At 54.6% G+C, this 20,401-nt stretch overlaps 1 protein-coding gene across 1 annotated transcript; it reads left to right on the top strand.

The window, feature by feature from the left end:
• Window positions 1-1,224: 1,224 nt before the first annotated feature.
• Window positions 1,225-15,608, top strand: MTPAP (mitochondrial poly(A) polymerase). Its single transcript, XM_007536675.3, has 9 exons — window positions 1,225-1,769; window positions 2,181-2,341; window positions 3,492-3,725; window positions 5,549-5,773; window positions 9,610-9,821; window positions 10,335-10,561; window positions 13,292-13,384; window positions 13,466-13,539; window positions 15,054-15,608. Exons 1-9 carry the CDS (start codon window positions 1,397-1,399, stop codon window positions 15,417-15,419), a joined length of 1,965 nt encoding a protein of 654 aa, XP_007536737.2. The 5' UTR covers window positions 1,225-1,396; the 3' UTR covers window positions 15,420-15,608.
• The last annotated feature ends 4,793 nt before the right edge of the window (window positions 15,609-20,401 follow it).

The raw sequence follows: 20,401 nt of genomic DNA, 5'->3' as shown, positions 1-20,401 counted from the left end.
GGGAGAGGGAGAGAGAGAGGGAGAGGGAGAGGGAGAGGGAGAGAGAGAGGGAGAGAGAGAGGGAGAGGGAGAGAGAGAGAGAGCGCTACCTGCAGCCCTGCTTCACCACTCATCCTGCCACCGGGGCTCCTGAGGGAGTGGGGCCTCGCCCAGCTGCTCTCTGCGCCCCAGGCCACGAGGAAGCCGGGGGGTGAAGTCGGGTCGCGGCGCCAGCTGCGAGAGCCCCTGTCCACGCTGCAAGGGCATCTGCGCCCACCGGCAAGGGGCTCCGGCCCCACCGACAGTCTCCCCGACAGCCACTCCCTGGGGACAGCCGGCAGCCACGTTCCAGAGAGACTGTGGCGGCAGGACCCCGGGCTCCGCTCCCAGGCTCCCAGGTCGGCCCTGATGCCTCTACGTGCCTGAGGCATCCCAGCTGCTCTGTCAAAGGACATTCTTAAACAGAAACACTTTTATATCTTTTATTACTCTGCCGGATAGACGGCCAGACATGGAGAGGGAAGGGCTGACAGAGAGAGAGACAGAGAGGCACCCGCAGCCCTGCTTCCCCACTTGCAAAGCTTTCCCCCTCGAACCCGGGTCCTTGTGCGTTGTAACCTGTGTGCTCAACCAGGCCCCAGGTTCAGTCCCCAGCACCGGCAGCAGCCAGAGCAGGAGAAATAGTAACAGTGACAGTAATAATAATAAACATGAAGGCTGGGGAGGCAGCATCATGGTTCTGCAAGGCTCTCCTGCACGAGGCCGAGGCCCCAGGTTCAGTCTCCAGCACCGGCAGCAGCCAGAGCCCCAGCAGTGACCCTGGAGGCGAAAAGCAGCCGCGGCAGCAGGGCTCTGCGAAGTGACAGCAGACACCCTGACACGCCTGCAGCCACACACAGGACCTGGGCGCCCAGGGCGGGTCCCGAGGACGAGCCTGCATCACGGCGGCCGCCTGAGCCCAAGGAGCTGGGGGCGAACGTTCAGGCTCTCGCGGAATCCCCCGCACGGCCGTCGCTCTGGCTGCTCAGGGCACAGGGCATGGGTGCTGGGCCTCTCTGAGCACCCGCGGGCGGCCACACTGGGCGCTGGGCCTCTCCGAGCACCCGCGGGCGGCCACACTGGGCGCTGGGACTGAGCACCCGCAGGCGGCCACACTGGGTGCTGCGACTGAGCTCCCGCGGGCGGCCACACTGGGTGCTGGGACTGAGCACCCGCAGGCGGCCGCTGGGTCAGTCTGCACCCAGCAGGTGCTCGCGTCCCGCGCGGAGGACTGAGCAGCAGCCCGGGAGCACCGTGCACAGACTTCGCAGTACCCGTCCGGGCCGCTGCTGTTTGGTCCTCGGGGGCCGCCGTCCGTCCGCAGTGCGCGCGATGCTATTTGGTCCTCGGGGGCCGCCGTCTGTCCGCTGTGCGCGCGATGCTGTTTGGTCCTCGGGGGCCGCCGTCTGTCCGCTGTGCGCGCGATGCTGTCTGGTCCTCGGGAGCCGCCGTCTGTCCGCTGTGCGCGCGATGCTGTTTGATCCTCGGGGGCCGCCGTCGGCCCGATGTGAGCGCGATGCTGTTTCGTCCTCGGGGGCCGCCGTCGGCCCACTGCGCACGCGCGGGAGCAGCCGGTCTCGCGGCATTTGCCCCTAGCATGGCGGCGCTCGGTCCGCGCCTCCTGGCTCGCTGCCCCCTGTGCCCTCACGCCGTCCCGCTGAGGCCTCCGATCCGCCGGCTACTCAGCTGCCCGGGGAGCGCGTCCGCGGACGTCAGCGGAGTGGACCAGGCCCCGGGGGCCGCGAACACAGGTAATGGCGGGCCGGGAGGACCTGGGGGACGGGCGGGGACGCGGGGGACGGGCGGGGACGGGCGGGGACGCGGGGGACGAGGGGACGGACGGGGACGTGGGGGACGGGCGGGGACGCGGGGGGACGGGCGGGGACGCGGGGGGACGGGCGGGGACGCGGGGGGACGGGCGGGGACGCGGGGGACGGGCGGGGACGCGGGGGACAGGGGACGCGGGGCCGTGCCTGCTGGCTGCTCCCTCGCTGCTGCCTGGGCGTCGGGTGCCGACACTCCCCCGGGGCCGGGCCGCCGGGTTGCACAGCCGCCCGCAGAGAGCAGAGTCGGCCTGCCTGTGGCCCGGGGAGGCAGATGGGGGAGGCCCGTCCCCTCCCGTCCCCTCCCGTCCCTTCTCGTCCCGTCGCGTGTCCCCGCAGGTCCCCCGCCCCGGAGCTTCTCGGAGGTTCAGAGGGAGCGGTGGGAGCAGGCGCAGCGCACGGTGCTGATCCGCTGCCCCGGCCGGTTCCGGGAGAAGCCGCTCCTGAGGTTCCTGGCCCAGCACGGGCCCGTCAGCCGCCACTTCTTCTACCAGAGCGTCGTAAGTGTCCGGGACCGACTCCTGGGCTTTTGCTCAGACGCTGAGACGGAGACCCTCCTGCTGGAGCGCACACGCTAGGCTAGGCGCGCGGGAACCCGGGTTCGAGCTCCCGGGGGTAGCTTTGCGACGGTGAAGCAGGGCTGCAGGTGTCTCCGTCTCTTTCCCACCCCTTCCCCTTGGTCTCTGACGGTCTCATCCAGTAAATAGAGTAGAGGAGATGGAGGTGAGGACGAGAGACGCCCGGGCAGGGCCGCTGGGTTGTAACCGGCTGCCGCAGGCTGGGCCCCTGGTCCCCGGCCGTGAGTTTGGCTCCAGGTGTGGAGGGAGAGGGCTGAAGACGCCTCGCTCTGCCCCCCACCCCGGGTGCTGCGCATGGTGCTTCCGGGGTACTTGGCTCACACCCAGGGCCCTGCCCTCACTGCACGGTGTGGGGGAGCCGCTCCCAGGCCCCTCCGGCTCCTTTTCCCCTTTTTTCTTTTTCCTTTATTCCTCTGCCAGACCCCTGCTCGGCTCTGGCTGATGGTGGTGCAGGCGTCTGAGCCTCAGGTGGGCAGGAGAGTCGGTTTGCATGACCGCCATGCTTCCCCCCCAGCTTCTTGTCCAGCCGGCTCATCACAGGACAGGCAGCACTTTCTGCCTGAGAAAAACAAAACCCCTTTAGGCTGGAGGGTGGGCACACAGCTGTGGTGGTGGGTGCAGTCCGGGACTGTCCACTGTCTGATCTCGTGACTTGTTGTTAATCACAAAAAATGAAATAACTAACCTTTTTTAAGGTTTTTATTTATTCCCTTTTGTTGCCCTTGTTGTTTTTATTGCTATAGTTATTGTTATTGATGTCATTGTTGTTGGATAGGACAGAGAGAAATGGAGAGAGGAGGGGAAGACAGAGTGGGGGAGAGAAAGACAGACACCTGCAGACTTGCTTCACCGCCTGTGAAGCGACTCCCCTGCAGGTGGGGAGCCGGGGGCTCGAACCTGGATCCTTACGCCGGTGCTTGTGCTGTGCACCACGTGTGCTTAACCCGCTGCGCTACCGCCCGACTCCCAACTAATCTCTTTTTTCCATAACTGCTTTGAAATGTAACCTGAAATGTGCTGTTGGAGACGTCATTTTGAAGTGTGTTGTTTCTCTTATGTCTTTGGCACCAAGGGTCTTTATGCCGTTGTGGAATTTTGTCAAAAGGAAAGTGTAGCCTCACTGCAGAATGCCGCTCGTACTCCAGACCTGAGCACAGAATCCGTGATTCCATTCCGATCACGGTTCTTCACTCTGAGGCTGAAGAACTCCCCGAGTCAGACCTCCGAATGGCCCGGCGTGCAGTGTCAGGACCAGTCCCCTCCCTCAAGCAGGAAGCTCATGCAGCTGCTTTGTTCTGCAGAAAGTGTGAGTATGTCGCTGCTTCTCCAGGTTTCAAAACGTGTCTGTGCGGACCGCTTTGTCTCGTGTGCTGTGAAACTCAGCCGCAGAATCTGAAGGAGCAGCGGAGTGCTGGGAGCGCTGGTGGTGGCGGGTCACCGGGTTGGGCGCACACACCGAGGGTGCCGCCGAGTCTGCTTGCTGACGGCTCTTTGCGCTAGTCCTGGATTTCTGATTTGGTTTCCTCACTCCTCATACTTGTCAGCAGTTTAGCTAGTTTAATAGCCGGCTCAGAAAACCAAAGTTCCATCTTCTCCTTGTTTTTTTTTGTTGTTGGGACGTTACTGGCTTCCAGCACAGTTGTTGGCTCGTGGGTACAGTTTCTCACCTCACAAAGATAGGTGTCCACAGAGCATTCTCACCCCAGACTAATCCACCATCAAGTACCAGGACCTGAACGGCCTGCCCTGTCCTCCTGCCAAAGTCAAGCTTTACTTTGCGTTTCCTCTCTCTGTCTAACTTCAGCCCAGGAGCGAGACCATCCCCTCTTCATCCTCCTCTTTCTGCCTGATCTAACTTCACATGGTTCCTTCAGGCTCCATCCAAGATGAGGTGCAGAAGGTGAACCCACCATTCTTTTTTTTTTTTCCCTCCTCCAGGGTTATTGCTGGGCTCGGTGCCTGCACCATGAATCCACTGCTCCTGGAGGCCATTTTTTTCCCCCTTTTGTTGCCCTTGTAGCTTCATTGTGGTTATTATTATTGCCCTTGTTGACACAATTCGTTGTTGGATAGGACAGAGAGAAATGGAGAGAGGAGGGGAAGACAGAGGGGGAGAGAAAGACAGACACCTGCAGACCTGCTTCACCGCCTGTGAAGTGACTCCCCTGCAGGTGGGGAGCCGGGGGCTCGAACCAGGATCCTTAAGCCGGTCCCTGCGCTTTGCGCCACATGCGCTTAAGCCACTGCCCCACTGCCTGACCCCCCCCCCCCCATTCTTTATAGCTGAGTAGTGTTCACTGTGTCTAGACCACAGCTTGCTCAGCCACTCATCTGTTGTTGGACACCTGGGCTGCTTCCAGGTTTTGGCTGTTACACATTGTGCTGCAGTGAACACAGGTGCACACAGATCTTTCTGGATGGGTGTGTTGGGTTCCTTAGGATATATCCCCAGGAGAGGAACTGCAGGATCATAGGGTAGGTCCATTTCTAGTCTTCTGAGAGTCTCCAGACTGCCCTCCACAGGGGCTGGACCCATTGAGATTCCCATCAGCAGTGCAGGAGGGTCCTTTGTCCCCACACCCTCTCCAGCATTTGCTGATGTGTGACATTCTCACAGGAGTGAAGTGGTCTCTCATTGTTGTCTTTATTTGCTTTTTTTTACTATCTCTTGAAACGTTATTCTAGAGAAACATCTCTAGAAACCTTTGGTACTTCTCTGTTGCTAAAATTCTTACCTCTGGGCTGGAGAGATAGCATAGTGGTTATGTTCAAAGACATTCGTGCCTGAGACACCAGAGGTCTCGGGTTCAATCCCCAACACTAATGTACTGAGCCGGAGCCGAGCCAGGCTCTGATTTAAAAACAAAACAGTACCTGCCTTTGTGGTTGTTCTCACAACCTCTCTAGAGCATTTTGCTGTTTTATGTTCACGACGCTTCAAGTAGAAGCAACTCCCGACTCTGTTTAGGCAAAGTGGTGATTTTAATTGTGGCCGGCTTTCGCTGGCTCTGTCCACGCCATCATTCTGATGCCACTGTGACGCTCCTCTAGAAGCCCCGAGCTGCGCGTCATGTCTAAGAGGAAGCCCCAGGTCCAGTGCTAACCTCTCTGCCGCCTTTGGCCAGCCAGGTAGACCAGCAGCTGCACGCCCTGCTGAGGGCCTTCCAGCTCACGGAGGAGAACTGCCGGCTACGCCACCTCACCTGCTCCCTCATCGGGGACGTCGCGGCCGCCTTCTTCCCAGACTCTGTCATCAGACCCTTTGGCTCTTCCACCAACGGCTTTGGGAAACTGGGTTGTGACCTGGACATGTTTTTGGACCTCGATGAGATCAGAAAACCCAGTGCTTCCAAGGTAACTAAGTCTATGAGTGATGTGCAGGACGGGCCGGGGAGACAGTGTGACGGTTCTGTAGAGACACTCTCCTGCCCGAGGCTCCAAGGTCCCAGGTTCAGTCCCCCACACCGTCATCAGCCAGAGCTGAGCAGGGCTCTGGTTTAAAAAAAAAAAAAGGCTGTATTTGGTGCTGCTGGCTGCTAAGCTGGGTGGACGTGTTGCAGACGGCGTGTCAGCAGACTGCAACTGTGACACGTGTGTTGGGCCGGGAAACGACCACATTTGGAGCCGTGTACACACGCAGCAAAGTAGCTGCTCTTTTCTTTTTTTTTTAACAGTTTTTTAATCTTTATTTGCTGGATAGAGACGGTCAGAAATTGAGAGGGAAGGGGGTGATAGGGAGAGAGACAGAGAGACACCTGCTGCCCTGCTTCACCACTTGTGAAGCTTTCCCCTTGCAAGTGGGGACCAGGGGCTCGAACCTGGGTCCTTGCGCACTTTAACACGTGCGCTCAACCAGGTGCGCCACAACCTGGCCACTCTTTTTTCTTGTCTTTGTTGGGGGAATAACGGGTTACGGTCGACACTGAAGTACAGTGGTTGGGGGTTGGAGCAGGTCAGCCTCATTTTGCTCACGTTACCCGGATCGTAACTAGTCTCTTGCCTGTGTTTGCTTCGCTGCTCGAGTGTTTAGAGATCTCAGGGATGTTTGCCTTGATCTCCTACGATCGTCTTGTTTTGTTCAGACACTGTTGACTGCGTGTGTGTGTGTGTGGGGTCACTCCTTCCTGGGCTGCCTTCTGGAGTGAGGACGTCAGTCCTTGTTGTTCAGACACTGTGGACTGCGTGTGTGTGTGTGTGTGTGTGTGTGTGTGTGTGTGTGTGTGTGTGTGTGGTCACTCTCCTTCTGGAGTGAGGACGTCAGTCCTTGTTGCTTGTTAAGAGGGACACCTGTTCTTGCCAGCTCATCCTCTGCATCTCTCCTTCCTGCTTCTGTGCTCTGGGATTTCTCTAAAAGCAGCCGGATGCCCCTGTTCCAGCCTGAAAGCCTGGGGGTTCAGTTTGCAGCTATGTTTTTACTTTATTTTGCTTCCAAGATTGTCGCTGGGGCCTGGTGCCTGCACCACAAATCCACTGTTCCTAGAGGCCATCTCTCTTTTTTTTTTTTTTTGACAAGACAGAGAAATCGAGGGGAGGGGAAGACGAGCGAGAGAGAGAGAGAGAGAGAGAGAGAGAGAGAGAGAAGGATAAGTACGTGCAGACGTGCTTCACCACCAGGGACTCAAACCGGGATCCTTGGCACAGGTCATTACGCTTGGCACTATGTGCACTCAACCCAGTGTGCCACTGCCCGACCCTTCCCTTTTTTTAATTTTCTGTTTCCCACACTTTTTCTTGGCTTTTCATGCCTCCTTTAGGATGATTACTTCTGCCCTCCCCCTTTTAATCTTATACATTAGGTTTGATTTCATTTACTCTTATTCTCCGGCATTATTCTTACTAGCACTCTGCTGTTCACAGGGAGAGACACCTGCAGCCCCGCGTCTCCGATGGTGACGCTTCCCCGCAGATGGGGGCTGGGTCCTCGCGCACCTCAGCTGTCACCGGTCCGGGTGCTTTGACTGAGTTGCAGCTCTGAGAGCTGTCCTGTATTTTCATACACAGTCTTTTGCCCTCGTTTACCTTCGGTGTTTGACGCTGGAAGTCGCCTCTCAGTCAGTGCCAGGTCGATGTTTAACACTTGTGAAGTCAGGAAAGTCTTACCTTACCTTACCTTACTTGATCTTGGCTGCCTTGGTTAGTTAGCTCTGGGCCATCCACCGTGTCCGCCTGGAGACAGAGTCCGTCCACCACATACTCTCGTGGCCTGGCCTGCGACGGTCAGTGATCACTTACTGTCCAGCTCAAGCACCCACTTTCCCAGTCACTCTGGCTGCTGGCGGTGCAGGGGGTTGAACCTGGGACTGCAGAGCCTCGGGGAGGAGAGCCGCTATGCCGTTTACCGAGTGTGCTGGCCACAGGCGCCCCCCTCCTGCCCGCTGCTTGTTAAGATGGGCCCGGCCGAGGTCTGGTCACGGGCGCCCCCTCCTGCACGGCTGCTCGTTAAGATGGGCCCGGCCGAGGTCTGGTCACGGGCGCCCCCTCCTGCACGGCTGCTCGTTAAGCTGGGTCCGGCCGAGGTCTGCACTTGTTCTCTCCTTCCTCACTCCTCGCTCCACTCTTCCTCCCGGGACTTCCTAGTTGCTGTTTTCCTTCCCCATGCTCTCCGAGCGAGCCCGAGTTACCGGCTGACACGTGTGTCCTGTGTCACAAGCTTAGGCGGGGTAGGAACCGTCCATTCTTTTTGATCCCACGGAGCATCTGGCACACCCGCAAGTCCCCCGCTACGTTCTTTCTGGCTTGGAACTGGCCTGGAAATGCAGGGCACAGCAAGGTGAACCGGGCCGCTCCTAAGGACCGTCCTGCACTTGGCGTCCTCTTCAGACCTGCAGGGACTTAGACTCTGCTAGGTTACTGTGCTTATTGATTTAAAACAGTTATCTGAAGGACAGGGCTCAGGTGCTCACGCCTTCTAGTCGTCTTTCTTTAAACAGCAGAGCCCTGCTCAGCTCTGGTTCGTGATGGCGTGGGGCTCGAACCTGGAACCTCGGCCTTAGGCTGGCCGGTCTGCCCGCTGCTCCAGCTCTTTCTAGAGATTATTTGCCGCAGGGCAGAGCCGGAGCCCCAACACGCTTTCTGCAGTCTTAGTCTATTTTCTCTGGTTCCAGAGTATTAGATGCAGACTTGGTATTTCTGACGGCCCCTGTATAGAGACGCTGTGAGCACTCAGACCCCCCAGCTAGCGCTGCCGTAACCAGACAGCGTCCTACAGCGGCAACGTGCAGAATACGCCCCTGCCTGGACGTGCTGCGCTTGTGAGGGGCTGTGCTGTCTGACTTCCTCCCTTCATGCCAGTCCCACTAGTATTTTTGGTTATTGGTAACGAAGGACCTAGACTTGCTCATACCCAGAAAATAAACAGGCGCTTCATAGAGAGCAGCTGCAGGAACGTGGGTGCTCGCAGCAAAGGCTTGAGCCGTGCATCACCTGCGAGACGACTGGCCTCGGCACCTCCTGCGCGTAGTGGCGTTTGGGACACGTCATCACGTCTCTGAGGCCCCGGGTTCCGTCCTCAGCCCCAGCTCAGCAGGGCTCGGGGGTCTCTCTGCATCTCTCCTTGAAATAAGTGAATAAAGAGCAGCGTGATGACTGACCGAGGAAAGTACGTGCAGACTGACTTTCCGTCAGCAGCGCTACCCGTGTGACCATGTCTTAAGATGTGTCCAGGAACACTTAATCAAAAGGCCACTTTGTGATTTTATTAGCGACAGAGAACCACAGAGAACAGTCCGGCCGGCCCAGCCAGCTCTGCCTCTCTGGGGCATTGCTTTGTTCCTGTCGTTGGAGCTTAGGCTCTCAGTACTGTTGTGTGGTGGGTGTCACTGTATTTTGCAGAAACTATTTAAGTCATCGCTTGTTAAAAATTGAGAAAGGGGGAGTCAGGCGGTAGCACAGCAGGTTAAAAGCACGTGGCGCAAAGCACAAGGACCGGTGTAAGGATCCCGGTTCAAGCCCCCAGCTCCCCACCTGCAGGGGAGTCGCTTCATAGGCGGTGAAGCAGGTCTGCTGGTGTCTGTCTTTCTCTCTCCCTCTCTGTCTTCCCCTCCTCTCTCCATTTCTGTGTGTTCTATCCAACAACAACAACAATAAAACAAGGGCAACAAAAGGGAATAAATAAATAAAATAAGTTTTAAAAAAATTGAGAAAGTCCTTGTTGCACAGTACTCCTGTTTACAAATGTTTTCATTATTCAGACCCCGGGGAATTATCTGCTGGAATATCAGGTGAAAAATGTCCCTTCCGACAGAGTTGTGACCCAGAAGATTCTCTCTGTGATAGGAGAGTGTCTCGACCACTTCGGCCCGGGCTGTGTGGGTGTGCAGAAGATACTCAACGCCCGCTGTCCTCTCGTGAGGTTCTCACACCAGGCCTCTGGGTTCCAGTGTGATTTGACAACTGACAACAGGTACGGCTCACTTCAGCTTCTAGCTTCTGCCTCTCGTTCTACATAGACAGGGACTCTGACTTCCAGGAAGTGTTAATAATGTTCTTAAAAAGTTTAAATTTGGGAGTCGGGTGGTAGCGCAGCGGGTTAAGCACACGTGGCACAAAGCGCAAGGACCGGCATAAGGATCCCGGTTCGAGACCCCGGCTCCCCACCTGCAGGAATAGTGAGCATTAGAGGGAAGAGCTGAACCGACGACTGTTTGTAAGAGCCAAATGCTACAGAAAAGCACCAGGTGCAGAAGAAAGAAAGGGCAAAGCCAACAAGATGGGAAAGCCCAAGAAAACAAGAGGCATGGTGTGTGTGTGTGAGTGTGTGAGTGGGGTGATTTTAGTGGGAAAGGAGCATCTGGCATCAGCTGGAAGGCTGAGCTGCATGTCACGGCTGCACGTCAGGGCTCTCTGGCTGTGTCCAGGCGTGCGCTCTGCTGCCGGGTGCTGAGTGGCGTCTGAGGACTCTGCTTTCTCCCTGAAGGGTTGCCCTGAAAAGCTCTGAGCTGCTCTACCTCTACGGCGCCCTGGACTCTCGGGTGCGGGCCCTGGCCTTCAGCGTCCGCCACTGGGCTCACACACATTCCTTAACGAGCAGCATCCCTGGTGCATGGATCACAAACTTCTCCCTCACGATGCTGGTCATCTTCTTCCTTCAGAGGAGGTCACCTCCCATCCTCCCAACGCTGGATGAGCTGAAAGCCTTGGCAGGTGAGGCGGAAAAGTCTGACGTTTCAGGGCACCGTGCCGCACCTTGTGGCGTCCTGCTTATGGGACTCGAAGGCTTGGCTTTTGGCTTTAAGTCCCGTGAGAAGAGGTTCCAGAGCGCCCACTGGCACCCTGACTGCCTGGGGAGCCAGGCCCAGAGCCTCACACGTGCAAGGCCGCCCCTCTACCCACCGAGCCGCCTCCCTGCCACCGTCGTCATGCCATAGCTGCTCTCTGTGCTGGGACTTCAGGTCCGTGCGGCTCCGGCACTCAGCAAGCTCCCCTTTTCCTCTGGAGAGAGGCGACACGGCAGCGGCCCTCCAGTGTGGAGCTGCCCTGTGCGGGGCGCCTGGGTCCTGGCACAGGCTGGGTGCTGCTGGCCAGTGGGCTCCCAGCGCTGCCTCCTGCAGCCTCAGAGCCTCCTGCCTCTGGACGTGCTTGTCTTCCAGTGTCCACCAGGGGTCGTGAGAGCAGCACTCTGAAGCCCGGCCTCTGGGTTCGAGTCCTTGTGGAGCTGGCAAGCTTGTGGGCTGGGGCTGGAGGGGCCGGAGAAGCCCAGGGAGGCTTTTGTGCCACAGAGCCCCGAGGTGGCCTTTCGGATCTCACCCGCTTCCAGATGTGCTTAGTGTTACCAGATGTTTTAGAGATCCCACATAGATTTTCAGCTGAAAGTTGACCATCTCAGGTGAGTTGTTCTCCCCCAAAGCCCGGCTGAGCTCTGGCTGATGGAGGGGCTGGGGATTGAACCTGGGACTTAGCCTCGGGCAGGAGGCCTCTACAGAACCACTGTGCTGTCCCCTGCCCACGTGAAGTATTTTAAGTTTATCGTACTCTAGTTATATAAGATCTACTGAGGTCATTGACTTCTAGAAGCAAATTAAGGAATGTGGGGCAGGGGGAAATAGCACAGTGGTTCTGCAAAGAGACTCTCCTGCCAGAGGCTCCAAAGTCCCCGGGGTTCAGTCCCCTGCACCACCATCAGCCAGAGCTGAGCTTGGTAACGAGAGAGAGAATGAAGGCCGCACGCACTATCTCCTTGCCCTGTCTTCTCCCCACCTGTTTGTTGCTGTCAGAACTTTTAAAGTACATTCCTGGGTGTCTCCTGTAAATAATCCTTAAAAGGTTTGTTCTGAGCAGATCAGACACATTTACCTGTTTGTTGACAGGTTGAAGTCTGGGTGGTTCCTGGACACCTCGCACCCTCCTAGTACTGAGAGCCCAGAGGGGCCCTGGCACATCGGTGCCGCCCTCGCCCTGCCCGCCCCCCGGCTCTCGGTTAGAAGGGGCCAGCCCAGGGGCAACCACCATCTGTCCCTCCTGCCCCCTTGCCGGAGCCGGTCCCCCTGGCAGGGCAGACCTTCCGCCATCTCTCACTCCTTGTGCTCTTGGCTTCCGGGTGGGACGGTGGGTGTTCAGGACCTGGAGCTACCTGTGCAGAGCTGGAGCAGCTTTGAGCCCCTGTTGTGCCTCTTTTATACACACACACACACACACACACTCACACACTTACACACACACACTCACACACTCAGACTCACACACACTCACACACACACACACACACACTCTCACACACGCAGTCTCACACACACACACTCGCACATTCTCACACACACAGACACACTCACACACACAGAGACACACACACTCACACAGACACACACACACTCTCAGACACCCACACACACAGACACACACTCACACACACACTAAAACACACACACACACTCACATACACACACACACACTAAAACACACTCACACACACACACTCACACTCATATATACACACACACATACACACACACACTGTGCCTCTTGTTTTCTTGGGCTTTCCCATCTTGTTGGCTTTGCCCTTTCTTTCTTCTGCACCTGGTGCTTTTCTGTAGCATTTGGCTCTTACAAACAGTCGTCAGTTCAGCTCTTCCCTCTAAAGCTCACTATTCTGCACTGTGGCGATGGAGTAGAGGTCTGAGGAGGAAACAGGCAAGAAAGTGCCTGGTGTGGGGCCTGGGAGGAGTCTGCTCACTTCTGGGATGGGCCGCAGCCGCCTGCCCCTCTCCTCAGCCTTCCCCGCCGACCTGAGGCAGCGCAGGTGCCAGTCTGCGAAATGTGGGTGGGGGCCCGGCCGGTAGGGTGGTCTGCACGGCCCAGGCCATGAGCTGAGGAACTGCCACGTCCCGGCTCCCGCTGCATGTATGCTCCTCCTTCCCCCTCACTAATTTATAAATAAATAGATACTGTAGAGATGCTCTGCTCCTCCTTCCCCCCTCACTAATTTATAAATAAACAGATACTGTAGAGATGCTCTGCTCCTCCTTCCCCCCTCACTAATTTATAAATAAACAGATATTGTAGAGATGCTCTGCTCCCTCTTCCCCCCCTCACTAATTTATAAATAAACGGGTCTTACCAGGAAAACATGCAAGAGCCAGAATCCAGCCGAGGCCTTCGTAGAGCCTTCGAATCGCAGTTCACTTCTCCTTTGCTGCGTGGCGCTGGGGGCGGCCAGCGTGTCCACCCCTTACTCACGGCGGGAGAGCCTGGACTGCTTCAGCACCTTGTGGCTTCCCGTGTTCCGCTGCCACTTACAGGCTTCGAAAAAGGCGCCTAAACTTCAGGGTGCTGAGAACCGGCACGGGAGCCGTGACTCATCTGCAGGGTCACGGAGCCTTTTTCTGGAGCGGGGAGTAGCTGGGGAGGTGTGAGCTGTGTCTCGCTTGTGTTCGGCAGATGCAGAAGATGACTGTGTGATCAAAGGCCACAACTGCACGTTCGTCTCTGACCTGAGTCGAATCAGTCCTACGGAGAACACGGAGACGCTAGGTGGGTGCTGTGCTGTGCTGTGCGCCTCTCTGAGCTGACATGGGTCGTATTCTAATTTTTGTTTGTTTTATTGTCTTACAGAATTACTACTGAAAGAATTTTTCGAATATTTTGGAAATTTTGCTTTCCATAAAAATTCTATAAATATCCGACAGGTAAATATTGTCTTAATGTTTGGTCATTATCTGTCTGCAGGTTACTATGGTTTTCAGGTTCTCAAACAAATTATTTCAGTCTAAGTGACAGATGTGGCCAGGGACTAGGCTGTAAGGAGCCAGGCGGTGGCACACCAGGTTAAGCACACATAGCACTAAGTGCAAGGTTCCGGGCTTGAGTCCTTGGCACCCCACTTTCAGGGGACATGCCGCAAGCAGTGAAGCAGGTCTGCAGCTCTCTCTCTATCTCCTCTCTCAATTTCTGTCTGTCCGCCCCAATAAAATGGAAAAAATGGCCACCAGGAGCAGTGGACTCGTACTGCCGGCACTGAGCCCGGCAATAACCCTGGAGGCAAAAAAAAGAAATTGTGGTGGGGAGAGGCCTGTACAGTCAGTCAGTTCTGCCCAGATGTGGTCTGTGCCACTGCAGAGTCCTCCAGGTGTGCTGGTGTCTGGGAGACACTCGCGTCTGCTAGGCTAGACCTTAGTTTCTGTGGAGGAAATTCTTCCCTGGGACAGGATTCCGTCCTTAGGCAAGTGAACTTACGCTCTGTGAGCTGATAGAATGGCTGGCTTTTTCTCTTAACAAGCAAAGCAGAAACCCAAGAAGAATGTGTTCGTGATTGGTGTAGACAGGTGGCTATCGGTTGGGTTTTTAACATTTAGCTAACATTTCCCTTTTCTTTGTTCACTCCCTTCCCCCCCACCCCCCCACCCCCCCCACCCCCCCCACCCCACCCCCCCATGTACTCAGCTTATGGAGACTGTGTGTGGACAGCTTGGTGGTGATGTAGAGAGACTCTCCTGCCTCAGGCTCTGAGGTCCCAGATTCCATCCCCACACCGACTGACATGGAGCTGGGCAGGGCTCTGGTGAAAAGGAAAGAGAAACTGTTGTGGGTTGGTTTCCAGATGACTCTTAGCCGCGACATCCAAGACTCCTCTACCTGTGGGATTTTTCTGGGAGAGATGCTCATAAGCCACAGGAGGAAAACATCAGAAGGAAACAGACATAAACACACATGCACAGAAATAAGCCTGCAGGACAAGAAAGGAAACTGTTCCCACAGCCCTGCTCAGATCTGGTTTATGGTGGTGCAGGCGACTGAGCCTGGGACCTGGCATCCCAGGCAGGAGAGTCTCTGCAGAACCATTATGCTGTCTACACCCGCCGGGAAAGAAGCTTTATGCATTTATTTTATTTTTTAAACATTTTCACTTATTTATTAATGGATAGAGATAGAAATTGAAAGGGGAGGCATAGGTGGGGAGGAGGGAGAGACACCTGCAGCCCTGCTTCACCACTCATGAAGGCACTAGGGGCTTGAACCCGGGTCCTCGCACACTTTAACGTGAGAGCACTTGACCATGTGCACCACTGCCTGGCCCTGAAAGAAGTTCTTCCTAAAGCGAACACAGGTGTTTACCTTCTCTGAGAGCTTATTCACTCAGACTGGCTTTTGTCTGCCTGGGCTCTTACTGGTCTGACGTGTTTTTTGTCCTAACAACCTGCAGGGAAAGGAGCAGAACAAGCCTGAGTCTTGTCCCCTGCACATTCAGAATCCTTTCGAGACCTCTCTCAACATCAGCAAAAATGTAAGTCAGGTCCAGCTGCAGAAGTTTGTGGATCTGGCCAGAGAAAGTGCCTGGCTCTTAAACCAGGAAGACAAGAGCCACCTTTTCCCACCGAGAAACCAGGCCTGGGGGCTGGCCGCCTTGCTGCTGCCTTCTCTGCCGAGCGGAGTCTCTCTGAGCAAGAGGAAGAAAAACCGGCTGGCAAACGGAACAGTCAAGAGCTTGCTGGACTCCATCAGAGGTAACGGGAGTGCTGAAAGGGCCACAGACGACAGCGGGACAAGGACAGCCGGCACTCAGGCATGAGGGTGGCCCTCACGGCCTCCCTGTCGGCACTGGGCTCATCCTTCCTGCCAGGACGGCAGTCAGACCTCTGTGGACGGACAGACAAGCCCCCTCCCTCCCAGGAGAATCGTTTTAAAGGCCTTCTGGCTACGTGTATAAAGCATACATCTCGTCACTGAGTGTAATAAAGCTTCGCGATGGCTCACTCTACCTTGTGTTGTGTTTTTCACCCAGAGCCCCAGCTGCAGGTCGCAGCAAGGGGAGCTGATTGCAGAGCTGTTTCTGGAAGGCGTGAAGACATCCTCAGTATTCTGAGCCAGACACGAAAATGTTGGTGCCTGGCACTAAAATGCTTTTTACCAGAAGCAAGGCTTTTTATGGGAGACTTTTTCCTAAACGTCTCCAGCACTCCTCCACCACTCGCCCGGGAACTTCCCTCTCCTGTAGCCCTGAAGTGCACCCCACCCCCGTGGGCTGACTTGCAGCCTCAAAGCTCCACAGTGAGGCCCACGGCCGGTGTGCTGGATGGGAGGGGCTGCCGGCACCCAGGGCGCAGCAGTGGGCAACACGGGCCGGGCCGGCTCCCACCACTGCCAGCGAGGCTGCCCCGGGGGGCTCTGCTCGCAGTGGGGGTGAGGCAGCGCTTCTCCGAGGCCCCCCGCTCACCTGTGGAGCCGGCGGCGGCTGACCCCACCGATGGAGCTTCGGGGCCCGAGCCCACACCCAGGACCGCCCACACCTCAGGCTGTGTCCTGCTGTCATGGTGAATTTGTTCTTTAATTAGAAAAGTCTGTGCTGAGAATCTTAAGTTTGAAAAGAATCTTTTAGGTTCCTAAGTGATTATTTTTTTCACAGCCATTTTCTTTCTTCAGCTGTTGTTGTTGGGTCTACACTGCCCATTGGAGCACATGGGAGACGGCGCCTTCCTCTTGGTAACTGACAGAACAGCTTTGACACCAGGTCTCTCTCACTTCTCAGAATGAAATCCGATTACATCATGAATTTTATTCTGCAACAGTATATACAGTGTTGGCTTTATTTTGATGGGAGATGCAGAGGCCAGAGCCCTGCTCAGTTCTGGCTGATGGGGAGCCGGGGGCTGAACCTGGGACTTTGGAGCCTCTGGCAGGAGGATCTTTTTTTTTTTTTAATTTCTTTATTGGGGAGTTAGTGTTTTACATTCAACTGTAAGGAGAATCTTTTTGCAGAACCATGATGCTGTCTTCCCCACCCAAACAATGATTTTTTTAATATGAAGTTGGATGGTTTCTTCTAACTTGTGTCAGTCCAAAATTTAAAATGATTTTGTTACTCTGTAAAACTAAGTAGTAACTTTGTTGTTCTGTTTCTTTGTTAAAACCAGTGGTAACAGTAAGATAATGCCACATTTTCCAAAGTCTTTCGTAGTTGTTACAGGCCAGGGATTCAGTAGCTTTCACCTGATAATAGTAAGGGCACTGAAAATAGTCTTGAAGGCACTGCCGGATCGGCTCCATTTCCTGATATCCCAGGCTGCATTTCAGAGCCCGCCGGTCTAATTTCGGGGGAGGATTGCTGACCAGGATGTTGGAAGACCACGTTTGTCCGTTTCCACAGATTGTCGGGGATCCTGAGGCGAGAATGTGGAGTCGGAGGGTTCTCGCCTCTGTGCTCAGGCTCACTTGAGTGCACTCAGGTCACTGACAGTCATTCCGTGTTTCTTGCAGCTGGCACTGTGTAGACCAGTGGTTAGTGCCTTCACTGAGTGGGGAGCAGCAGCACTGTGTAGACCAGTGGTCAGTGCCTTCACTGAGTGCGAGCAGCACTGTGTAGACCAGTGGTCAGTGCCTTCACTGAGTGGGAGCAGCACTGTGTAGACCAGTGGTTAGTGCCTTCACTGAGTGGGAGCAGCACTGTGTAGACCAGTGGTTAGTGCCTTCACTGAGTGGGAGCAGCAGCACTGTGTAGACCAGTGGTTAGTGCCTTCACTGAGTGGAGCACAGCCGGCACTGTGTAGACCAGTGGTTAGTGCCTTCACTGAGTGGAGCACAGCCGGCACTGTGTAGACCAGTGGTTAGTGCTTGCTTGGGGAGGAGCCGGCACTGTGTACCAATGGTTAGTGCCGTCAGAAACATGGGGAGCACCACAGTCAAGTCCTGGACAAAGGAAGCAGTGAGTCCTGGCTGGCTAGCAAAAGCTTGTTGGCAGGAGATGGCCTGGGGGACAGGTCGGGGAGCGACACTGGGATGGGCCTTCCAGGCGAAGCCCAGCAGAAGGAGCTGTGTGTGGAGCTGGGCCATCTGGGCGGCTGGGACGCTTTGAACGGGATTCTCTGCACGTCAGGGTCAGTCAGAGTTGGCAGGGGCTGCCCGCTGTGAGCACGTTGGTTTGAGCATATTTTCAGTTGGGATCACTGAATTGTTTTCTTGGAAAAGCATAAAAATTACAGCCTTGAGCAAGTTGTGGTCTAGATACACAATGGAATACTACTCAGCTATCAAAAATGGCGACTTCACCGTTTTCAGCCGATCTTGATGGACCTTGAAAAATTCATATTGAGTGAAATAAGTCAGAAACAGAAGAATGAATATGGGATGATCTCACTCTCAGACAGAAGGTGAAAACCAAGATCAGAAGAGAAAACACAAGTAGAATCTGAACTGGAATTGGCGTATTGCACCAAAGTAAAAAACCCTGGGGTGGGTGGGGAGAATACAGATCCAAGAAGGATTCAGAGGACCTAGTGGGGGTTGTATTGTTACATGGGAAACTGGGGAATGTGATGCATGTACAAACTGTTGTATTTACTGTCAAATGTAAAACAATTCCCCAATAAAGACATTTTTTTAAAAAAGAAAAGAAATAATTACAGCCTTGTTTTTAGAAGGTTAATCTATTGGTACCGCTGAGTTTTGAAGCAGCCCTCTATAAAAAAAAAATACATGTTTGGCGCCATCATCCCAGATGAAATGTAGCTGTTTAGTTTTTTACATAAATCCGAAAGCAGACTCTCATACCTCAGAAAGTCTTTGTTCTTAAGATTTAACAAATAAAGTTGAAGTCATTTAAAGCTATCATAAGAAACACCACTCGGTGCTGGATAGCTTTTTGTAGAGCCTTGATAGTAAGAATTTTTTTTTCCAGTATATATTTGGAAAGGAATGAAAATATGACCAGACTCAGTTTTCACCTTGGCGTGATGTTAGGAAATTTATTTTAAATACTTAAAAGACTCGCCCTGGTGTCCATGCTGAGTTCAGCTTATTTCCCACAGAGTCTAAACATTTCAGCGCTGCTCTGGAATGCTGAACAACGCCCACAAGACGCCTCTAGATGGACCCTTCCCTCCACAACCTCTGAGAGCCGCTACGTGGCTGCACAGCTGGTCAGGAAGCGTGCTTCCCGTCTCCGTGTGATGCCTCGTGTCTCCACCCCACAGCACTGGATTCAAAGCTGATCAAAGGCATTGGTTTTGATCAAAGACTGTTTTTAGGTACATGCACCCACACTTCTTCACGTCAAGAATGTGACACGGAGGGCCGGGCGGTGGCGCACCTGGTTGAGTGCGCACACTACAGCGCACAAGGACCCGGGTTCAAGCTCCCGGTCCCCCCATGCAGGGGGGAGGCTTCACGAGTGGTGGAGCAGGGCTGTGGGTTTCTCTCTGTCTCTCTCCCTCTCTGTCCAATAATAAGTAAATAAAAATATTTAAGAGAAATAGAATGATGTTGAGATCTTCAAGAGGATTGGGAAGGCGTCGTTTGAAGCAACGAATGTTAGTTACACTGAAGGAAAGAGAACATGCTAAGATGGTTGATTGGGAACAGACTAGGTCTAAATAGAAACACAATTATAGACTTATCTTTTCTGGGCTTATTTTGAAGTCTGGCACATCAGAAATTAATGGTTACTATAAAATGGAGCAACTGGATGAAAATCACTCAAGTTTATTCTGTGATGTGCAACATTTTGTCTGTGATAGTATGTTGTCACAGAGCATGATACTGACTAGATCGTGTCAGCACTTGGAAGCTACCGGGAAAAAAATCATTTGATCCAGGTCTCATGTCTGGATAGAGCTGCCTTCGACTCGAGGATCCGGTGAGACAGCAGCAGTGGGGCACCGGCACACTCACGCAGCTTTGCCCTGCAGAGTCCTGAACGCGTGGAGGCCGGCGGCCGGCGGCACACCTGCCTGCTCACTGGTGTGGGCCCTTACTTGCCTCGTGTTCTCGGCGGAATCCAAGTCTCCAGCTCAGCTGTAAACAGACTTTTCCCAAAAGATGGCTTTCCCCAGCAGAGTCACAAACAGCGATTCCTTGACACCTTCACTCCGACTAGTGGTCAGCTTACCTCCCAGACACCTTAAGGTGTTAAGTTGCTTCCCCAGCGACAGCCAAGTCTGACTGTCTGCATGTCAGTGTTGGTGGTGGTGGTGCTGCTGAGAGAAACTGAGAGGGGAGGGTAGAGAGAGTTAGAGACAGACACCAGCAGACCTGCTTCACAGTTTATGAAGCGACCTCCCTGCAGGTGGGGAGCCGGGGGCTCGAACCGGGATCCTTGTGCGGGTCCTTGCGCTTGGCACTCTGTGCGCTTAACCTGCTGCACCGCCGCCCGCCCTCCCAGATTTCTGTTTCTTCATTTTCTTTTTACCAAATTCAGAAAACTGTATCCATATCCTCTATTGTCTCCTTGTCCTGGGTCTGCTTTTCTGATTTGAACTGCAGGTCACCCCACTCCACCCTGCCTTTAGCTGCCTTAATCTTTCTCTAAATCCATCGTTTTAGCAGTTTGCCTCTTGTTTTTGTTCTAGAACTCCCATGTGGTATTTTAAGGTTTTTCCTAAAATCTCCGATGAATAACCAATCTTTTCTGGTCTGGTTTTAAAGTCTGTTCCTGACAACGGAATCATGTGGTTCCTTTGCTTCTCCCCCATCTCTCTCTCTCTCTCTCTCTTTCTCTCTCCATCTCCTCCCTCCCTCGACTCCTCTCCCAGAATGCCCAGCTGCCTGCTTGCTGGCACT

The sequence above is a fragment of the Erinaceus europaeus genome, chromosome 6 (assembly GCF_950295315.1).
Source record: "Erinaceus europaeus chromosome 6, mEriEur2.1, whole genome shotgun sequence".
NCBI classification, from domain to species: domain Eukaryota; kingdom Metazoa; phylum Chordata; class Mammalia; order Eulipotyphla; family Erinaceidae; genus Erinaceus; species Erinaceus europaeus.
This window is presented reverse-complemented; position numbering and strand designations above follow the sequence as displayed.

Bases quoted from the DNA above. Each gene is read 5' to 3' on its own strand.
- MTPAP (XM_007536675.3), top strand. From the start codon at position 1,397: ATGCTGTTTGGTCCTCGGGGGCCGCCGTCTGTCCGCTGTGCGCGCGAT. The intron at 9,822-10,334 runs GTACGGCTCACT...TTCTCCCTGAAG, and splicing joins GATTTGACAACTGACAACAG to GGTTGCCCTGAAAAGCTCTG. The intron at 10,562-13,291 runs GTGAGGCGGAAA...TGTGTTCGGCAG, and splicing joins TGAGCTGAAAGCCTTGGCAG to ATGCAGAAGATGACTGTGTG.